The sequence below is a fragment of the Mastigoproctus giganteus genome, chromosome 11, assembly GCF_048544385.1.
Source record: "Mastigoproctus giganteus isolate SK-2022 chromosome 11, ASM4854438v1, whole genome shotgun sequence".
In the NCBI taxonomy this organism is placed as follows: Eukaryota; Metazoa; Arthropoda; class Arachnida; order Uropygi; family Thelyphonidae; genus Mastigoproctus; species Mastigoproctus giganteus.
Window position 1 is genome coordinate 21,914,118 of NC_143585.1, and position 9,746 is coordinate 21,923,863.

The 9,746-nt window shown below is 35.9% G+C and overlaps 1 protein-coding gene across 1 annotated transcript; it reads left to right on the forward strand.

Annotated features, from left to right (window-relative positions):
- Positions 1 to 7,455: 7,455 nt before the first annotated feature.
- Positions 7,456 to 8,560, forward strand: LOC150077769 (uncharacterized). Its single transcript, XM_090384357.1, has one exon. It carries the CDS (start codon positions 7,625 to 7,627, stop codon positions 8,558 to 8,560), a length of 936 nt encoding a protein of 311 aa, XP_090240483.1. The 5' UTR covers positions 7,456 to 7,624.
- Positions 8,561 to 9,746: the final 1,186 nt, after the last annotated feature.

A 9,746-nucleotide genomic window follows, 5' to 3' on the forward strand; every position in this document is an offset into this window, starting at 1 on the left:
ACACCAAGAAGATAGAAAGAATTATGAAAGTTTTTCACATTGTGACTGAATTAGTCAATCTCGGCTGAAGAGCTGCATAGTTTTCTCACCCGCAATTTTGGGTTTTTCATTCAGAAAAACTGACCATGGAATACACGAATCAGACAAAATACATCGGCCCCTAAATGCGATAACTCAAAAACAACGCGAAATAAAATCATTTCTAGTTATTAGTTTTACTGAATTAAAATACATTTGAAGTTATTTGAAACGTCCTTTCACTTTCATGGGAATCATTAGCATTAGCATTAGTAGAGGCATTTGATGCAAGAAAGCAAGCTTATGCAGCATCAGCCAAAAAAAAAAAAAAAAAAAAAACCACTTCACCCCTCTGTTCGTTCAAAATACCTGTCCAGCTGAGCCTTAAACTTATTTAGGCTATCAACCTCCACCACAAGGGATGGAAGTCTGTTCCACCAACCAACCACCCGCTGGCTAAAGGCAAAATGAATCGCCTAAATGTTATGTTGTAAGTCACTTGTAACGAATTCCAAACTTTATGGAGGATACGTTCACACCAAACAAAAAAAAAAAAAAAACATTGGAAAACAACATTCCTTCATTTCGTCGCTAGATGGCATTCTGGTGCGGTTTCTTATCAAATTATACATAGTATAGTATTCACAATGACCTAGTAAGTTTTTTTTCTTTACCCGTGGGAAATCGTGTAATAAAATGGATGGAATATACTGTATAGTTATCTTTTCTTTTTCAGTATCTAACGTTCAAATTATGTAAATTTTTGTGACGTAAGGGTCCCTGTTCATTGTGATTGTTATAAGCGAGAGCGAAATTTGGTCATTTATATTTATGCTGTTTCATAAAAGTGACTGTGAAACACCGAGATGCAGCTTTTGCCAGATCTTAGTAATTTAATTTCATATATGTATCACATTTTATTTAATTGGCATATTCTGAAGAGTTGCAACATATAATAAATTAAAAACACCAAGAAATTTTACAATGAGTATCAATATTTAATGGGCTGAAAACGGAGCCACCAGAAATGAGAGGCATAACTATAAATCACCCCTTCCTACCGCGAAATATCCGAACGATCCCTTCGTGACTTTTATTGCCATATCGAGTCACCCGCGGTAACGGATCTGGCAGTAAGTTAGTTTTGTCACTGCCAGAAATAGGTAAGAACACTGCTTTTTGTTAATCAGTATTTCTTTCGGAAATAAGCTGATTATAAAAGGCTGTTGAAACTTATAGAATGATAGTAAAGTTCATGTGACTAGGGATACGCAACCAGGAGAATTATTTTGGCAGCTGACCTTAGCAGTAACCTCAGAGTAACTTATCAACTGTGTCGATAGTGGATAATGAAAGGGAACTATGGGTGGTTGTGCAGTCAGACTTGCTGTCGGGGTTTTGTCAATGATCAGAAACTTTCCTAGGAGGGATAAGGAGGTGATTGTCTCTTTGTAGGAGGCCATGTTTGGGCAGTGTCTTGAGTGCTGTATACAGATCTGGAGGCCTCACTTTGAGAAGGATGTAGAACTGCTGGAAGGGCAACCAGACTGAAGGGAACAAAAAGGTGCTTTTACCTAGAATGGCTTCAGTTCAGCAAATTGTGGTGTTTTGAGACTGGGCATCTGTGGGGAGATCTGATTGAGGTGTTTGGGGCCTTGAATGAGTTGAGTTGAGTTGAGCTGAGCTGAGCTGAATGTTAATGGCATTCTTCCAGGCTTCCATCTGTTGTTGTGGAAGTGAATGGGTTAAATAAATTCAAGGAAGAACTAGACAAATCCTTGGAGGGTGTGAATGAATTAACTGTGTAGTTTTTTTGTTTTTTTTTTTGGCTGATGCTATATAAGCTTGCTTTCTTGCATCCTTTGCCATTACTACTACAGTCGAAGTGCTTTATAGTGACCCTCTTTAATGTCCTATGTGGTTGTTCCCTGCCAATTTCTCATTAACTTAACGCTATTTTATGAACAATCGATATAATGGCTTTCCAATATAATGACTGTTTCTCATTCCCCTGTGGGGTCGTTATATAGAGCTTCGACTGTACTACTACTATTTCTGGAAGTTATAATTTTCTGAAAATAAATGCAGAAGTTTATTCCAGAAGTCGTAATTATCGGGTTGAACTGTAAATGGGTGACAGTTTTTGGTTATACAAAGAAAATATTAATGCCTCTTGTTATTTTTTTTTGTTATTTTTTTTATTTATTTTTTTTTTTAGGAGGATTACCAACTAAGGCCATATTGCTCCGGGAATATGTGGTGGTCATTCCCTGACCTTCCCGCATCCTCCGTATTTAGTGGTCACGGGCTCAAACCCCGGTCTAATCAAGAAGCGTGTGCTACGCACTGCTGCTCCTGCCCACCTGGCTACGCAGGTGCCAATGCTTCTGTATTTTGATGCATAGTCACATTATTTGTATGTATTGTGTACACTGTTGTAGTTTCACCTCTTTATTCTGACAATCTTAGAATAAAATGGTAGAATTACAGATGCCAGTTTATAAAAATAGTGCCCACAGAAATACTTATATTGAGGCAGAGGAGGCACCAGGATTTTCCAAAGTATTGGAGGGGGGATAAAGCAAGTGTCCACGAAAGTGAAATCCTAATCAATTAGCAGTAAAAAAGTACACATTATTTTGATCATTAGTGGGGGAGTGGTGTAGCCTCTACTTGGATCTGCCCTCACAGAGGGATATAGCCAAGACTATATTTACCAGGGTTTAATGGCACACTTACTCTGGGCCTCCAGAACAATGTAATTATTGTTGTTTTTGACCCCATGCCCTTCTTCTTAGAGCCTTTAAAAATGTGTGCACCAGAGCCCCAGACTTCCTAAATCTGGCAGTGCATGTGGCAAAGGGATTGGTTCAATGATACTCTCACAATATTAGTGAGAGTATCATTCATTAACCAGATTGCATGCATGAATAATGCTGAAGATTTTTTAAAATATTTTGAAGAACATCTTCAAATATTGGAAAGTGCTGCGTATTCCATGGTAAAGCAAATTTAAGATTCACATAGAATTAATAGCAGTTTGAAAGCAAAACAGAAAACCTACAGAACGATAAAATTTTAAATTGCTTTTGGTGCAAAGGAATTCAGAAGTTAATCTGAATAATGAAGCATATTGTTGGTAATCTGGATATTATTGAAAATATGAGTAATTGTTATGTGAAGGGTAATTCAGGCCAATTATGCATAAAACAAATTAATCTCTTTTTAATTAAAGCGATTAAATGAGATCTAACTTTATTCTGTGGAAAGTAGGGAAAGGAAAATTTTTCCAAAAAAAAAAAAAATACACTGATATTAATAAATTCACCTGGTGATAAGCAGTTGAAAATAACTGTAATGATTTGTCATGTGACTATGACCAAAATTTGTCTACACTCATCAGTGATGAAATTTAATTTCCCTGAGTATATCTTTTGACTTTTTTAATTTTATTTTAATATGAAGCTTCTTCTAAATGATAGTTTAATGATTTTTTACAGTGTGCTTTTTGTAAAAAAAAAATCTGTAATTATCTGGGTTATAATGCATTAGTGGTGGTGATGCATGGATAATTGAAAAACACAGATAATCTAGAACTTATATTTTGTGTTCTTACAAATATTAGAAATTTTATTTGTAAAAATGGCTTTTATCACACATATCCATGTTCATCATTTAATTTGCGCAATGGGCCTACCTTAATTTTAATCTTTGTTACTAAGTCTTGCCCATGCCCACCTCCTTTTCAAAATAAGCTCCTTCAAAGTGTATATGCTTGTGTTATTGAAGCATTTCCACTCCCAGAAGCATTTCCAGAAACAATTTCTTGATAAGCTTTTGTGAGTGGTTCATTGGCCAAAGTTTCTTGACCTTCTTTAATGCAACTGTGTTACTCAAAAATTGTAGTTTTCTTGAAACACTTTTCTCCATTAGCTTCTGGCATTTGTCTCAGTCTCTCTAGTACTCATACTATGTTGAACACGATAGTGAATAATAAAAAACTGCCCAGCCTTCAAACCTTTCCTGATGTGGTGCATTATAACCTGGTCATTTTTATGCCATAAAAACTAAATCAAATCTTTCATTATGCAGCTCTCGAAATGGTTTACACTTATAGCATATAACTTAAAGCCTCTTTGCAGTTTGCAACTACCAAACAACGTTTCAAACATGTCAGCTGTGTCAGTGTATTCATAGACGCACCTGCCATCTTCTGGCATTTCACAAAAACTTCAGTGGTTGTAAGGTTACAACCACTGAAGTAACCCATTTCGTGAATTAAATGATCAACCTATGTATCTGTACCTTACTAAATTATATAATCCATAGTCTCCTCACATTGGTTTGACTCTTCCTCATAGCAGTGATGCCAATCTTATTCAAAATCCTGCTGACCCACGTAATTTAACAAAATGTCAACACAGAGCAATGAAATGCTATGCATGCCCTCAGGGGCGGATTAAGGTCGGTTGAGGCCCCGGGTGCAGAAGAAAATATTGGGCCCCTTAAAAAAAAGAGAGAGACAGGGAAAATAAAAATACATGTTAACCATTTTTTAAAATAAATAAAAAGTATTATGCACTATTAATGTTTTATATTCCAATAACATTTGAATATAATATATGTATAATATAATTAATAATAGCATAATAATAATCACAAAGTTTTGAACTAATATGTTCAACTAATTTGTTGGGGTGTTGCGTGGGCCCTTCAGAAGTCGGGGCCCAGGGTGCGAGGCTGGTGCGCCCACCGATCCGCCTCTGAGTGCCCTCACTAATTTCTTTTGTGCGCTTTATTTCTTTAGTTTGTCTTGCAAAAGCAGTAATGATATCTGCATCACTCATATATTGAAAACCTGGTTCATATGCATCACTTGCAGCCACAAATCAAAGTTTTTCTTCATCACCATTTTCAAAACTTTTAATGTTTTTCCCTGCATCTTCTCCATCTTGCTTGCTTTTTTGCCAGAACCCACCATATTGTCTTCTACACCTGGAAGAAGTTTCCCCATGATCACAGTCCAGTGTAAAACCAGTAAAACAAGTGTTATTGGTTTTGCAGTGGATCATGTTCAAGACAAACTATATAGCATCCAGTACTTCAAAAAAAATTTGTAACATGAAACAGCTGTGTTTCCACTGTTTGGACTGTTCTTTTGTGTTTGGCTGAAAGTGATGGACTTGCGTCTCATCTGTGATCATAAACCTTGCAATGAAATTTGCTGAATCTACTTGAAAATTATGCAAATATTCACTTCTTGACTTGATGCAACAACTCTTCTGTTTTCTATCTACTGTCAACAACTTTTGAACCCATTATGTGTTCCTTTTCATAGCAAGAGCTTCTGTTATTATGTAGTGCACCCATTAAGATGAGATGTCCACTATGCTAGCAACATACCGAACTATCACTTGTTGATCACTCATCGTACACACTGTCAACAACTTCTGGAGTGATGAATTGCAGGTTTTAAATAGTGTGGATCATCTTCCAGGCTCTCCCTCCCTCATTTAAATTTTTCTGCCCACTTCTTAACCATGGAATAGGAATGGGCATCCTCCACCAATATTGTAACTATATCTTCATGATTGCCTTTGACATCAGTCCATTTTTTCTGAAGTATTGAATGTCTGCACAATGACAGATTTTGTCTATATTTTCTCATTCACACAACTTAGTTGACTTCAGGACCTGTAATTAAAAAAAAGATGTTATTGAAACTGCATGAAACTTTGTGGGTTACTGTTTGTAGTATTGTACATTAAGTACAGAAATTTTTAACACTGTACCACCACCCTTTCACAATCAGGCCATGAACTTTTAAAATGCCCCTCATATATGTGAAAAATTTAATTGAAAATAGATACCACAATCTTTCTCAACTGCAAAATTACTGAAAGTCTCAAGTACAGAAATTTCTACCTGCATGGCTAGGCATGTTGGGAAAACATGACTGTCAATCGGTGAAATGAACAGAAATGAGAAAGTCTCTAGTATGATTCTAAATGATCAGCAATGCTGCTCATATGGTCAAGGATTTCCTCAACCTCACCCAACATTCTAAATTATTTCACAGTACCAGGGCTTAAAACAGGAATTTAAATCTAACTCCTCCACTCCAGTTAACATGAAACTCTCGACATCTGCATGCCTGTATCACATGTAGAGAGTTTCAGCCAGTAGCACTACTAATCATTTGCTGTATCGTTGATGCAGACATTGTGAGTGCCAGTTTGATAGCCCTTCTGCCATAAATGGGAAATCACTGCTGACTGTAAAATCAGCATCATGAATGGCATTGATGTGGTTCCTCCAAATATTCTTTTAAATTTCTTTTTCCCTCGTTGATGCAACAACTGACTCTAGGAACCACTGGTGCATCCAGGTTCCCCCTCCCCAAGCCACCCTGAGAACATTTGTTTTATATTGTGTAATTGTATTGTCATATTCTAAAGCTTATAAGAGCTACCATTTGGAATGTATGACTCCCTGCTGTCAAACAAAGTTTCTGGGTGTGTCACTGCCAAAAGTTAATTTTGTGAACCTTCCCTATTCCTCATCATATCTGAAGTAGGGATCGTTAACTGTAGTGTTTATGCTGTTTTCTGTATTTAACATTTAAGATTTTGTATAATTTTATATAACGAAAATCCTGCTGCTAATTTTAAATATTTTCTATTTCAGATTATACAGATGAAAAATATATATTAAAAAAGCTTTTGAATGCCTAGAAACATTTACTGTGAAGGAAGAATTATATCACTTTCCTGTGAGAATCTAAAATCCTAATTTTATCACTGCTTGGAATTGCAATGTAGATTTAGTAAAGAAGAATATACATAACATTCTTATAAATGTTTGCCATGGAGAATTTATGGATGGCCACTTTTTTTTCCTTCACCGTTTAGCCCTTTTCTGAAGTTTTTACAATGCAAGAAATTACCAAATCTGAGATCTATTTCTCAGATCATGGATTTATTTTACAAATTAATATGGTTTCAAACATTTATTAAAATCATGAAGAGAAAAGTTTTTTTGAAGAATTTCTTTTGTCACGGTTCCCTTAATCAGTAATTTTTGTTTTATAATCTGGCATCTCTGTGCCTTTTTTCACCTATGTAATATTTATTCACTTCAAGTATGATAATAAGAGAAGCAATGCAGCCTGTTGGTTTCATATCAGCTTATTGAATGGGTTATTGCATTTGGAAACTGCATTATTAATAAATGCAGTTGATAAAATTCTGTGAAAATAGTCATGTTATTTTTTTAATCTAAATAGGCTCAAGGTAGCAGCACAAAGAAGAAGAAAAAAGTGTGGAAAAGAAGTATGGAATATTAACTGTCTACATTTCTTATTAGATTCTTGGAAAAATTTAATCATTGCTATCATTATTAAAATCAAGTTAAAGCTACTTCAATTAGCATATCAGATCTCAAGAAACATAATTTGAGCCACATGAGAGAAATATCTGTGGCAAAGCATTTCTGGCATTGGGAATGGTCATTAGACATAAGTGTCGTGCTAATGACATCTCTTTCATATGCAGTTGTTGTGGAAAAGGAGTTTTAAAACTAGTCAAAGTTGTAACGGTGAAAAAAAATGAACTCCAATAAAATATTTTCATGTGAAATATGTGGCAAGAGCTTTTCAAATTTGGGTGGTCTTAGTAGACATAATAAGATTCACACTGCTGAAAAACCATTTAAATGTAAATTATGTGAGAAGAAATTTGCACAGTCAGGAAACCTAACTAGACATTTACGGGTCCATACTGCCGAAAAGCCATTTGTATGCGATACTTGTGGAGTAACATTCTCGGAATCAGGACATCTAAATGCACATAAAAGGATTCATACTAATGAGAAACCTTTTACATGCGAATTGTGTGGCAAAGTATTTGGGTTTTCATCAAATCTCCACAGGCATAAATTGAGCCACACTGCCGAGAGACCATTTATATGTGAAATTTGTGGCAAAGCATTTCCATCGTTAGCAAGCCTCAACAGACATAAGAAGTGTCACACTAATGATAGGCCCTTCATATGTGAATGTTGTGGAAAGGGATTTTTTGAATCTGGCCACCTTACTTCCCACAGAAGAATTCACACAAATATTAAACCCTATAAATGTGAAACCTGTGGTAAAGCATTCTCTGCATCAGGAAGTTTAAATGAGCACAGGAGGAGCCACAGCAAGGAAAGACCTTACTTATGTGAAATATGTGACAAAGCATTTACTTGTTCAGGAAACCTTGTTCGACATAAGAGAATTCACACTAATGAAAGGCCTTACACATGTAATGTATGTGGCAAAGCATTTTCAGATTCGGGTTATCTTGCTAAACATTTGCGATTTCATGCTAATCAAAAGCCTTTTAAATGTGACACTTGTGGTAAGGCATTTGCAATTCCTGGTCAGTTGAGAAGACATTGGAGTAGCCATACTGATGAAACACCTTTTGAATGTACAACTTGTGGTAAAATGTTTAAAACACCAGGCAGTCTTCAGAGGCATAAAAAAATCCACCTAAAATGAAACTTTGTTAAATTTGCTGTCAAGTGCGAGGTATCTGTTTATAAATTATTAAAGTACTGTTAATATTCATTATATTCATTACATTGTATTTGTATAATATATTGGAGTGAGTTGTATAAATCAATCGTTAATACTTTATTGGTATATGAAATGATAATCATTTACGTGGTACAACCATTGACCAAAAGACAATGTAGGGAAAGGGTTGGAATGTTATAGTCAGTACTGAAAGTATTTCCTGTAATTTTATAAGATAAAATCATAATATTTAAAATTATTATTATAAACAAATATATAAGAGAATTAACCGAAATAGCACAGTAATTCTCTGTGGAAAGAGTTAACCTTAATTATTATACCATGATAATTAGATAATAGAATAAATTTCTAGAATTTTTTTCAAAAAGTGAATCACTTAGTACATGAAAGAAACAGGGAACAATTTTTCTAGAACAAATACCAAAATAATATTTAATGTGAGGTGTATGAACAGTTACTTTTGATTAGATTAAAATAAAAAAAATTGTTATACTTGTATTGTTTTGAATTAATATTTCAAAATGTCACACTAGGAGCATATACATGTTTATCCTATATGCACATACAGGGTGATTCACTACCAGTGCGACAAACTTGCAGGAGGTGTAGGGGGCACAAAGACGAATCGGAATCACATAGCATTGCAGGGTCCGAAATGCCTTCGTCATGTGGTAGAGGACGTTGAACGGGAGGTCGCATGAACAGCGATCCCGCTGGATGTCAGCATTTGCAAACCGTTTCTATTGAAGAAACCAAGTAGCAAAAGTACTCTGGAGTGGGTAATCCGCAGGCTCCAATGATTGGACATGTTGCAGATGGTATGAACTCATTTGGTTTGTTGACAGTATCCTCCATACAGTGGATTGGGAAATACCCAATCGTTGGCCTATCGCTCGGGTACTCGTACTCGAATTGCCTTCTGCAAGATGTAGGACATTCTCCTCATTGTCTGGCGCCCTCGTCGTTCGCTCTCGATTCATGGTACCTCTCGTGAAACAACCAGTCTCACGTAACCCCAATACGATTAAAATCATATGATGAGGAGCACGCCTGTGCGGGAAATGTTCCTGGTACAAGCGCAGAGCGGCCCGCCAATTACAGTCTGCAGCTCCATACGCCAGGTGCATGTTGGCCAGTTCAAAGTTTG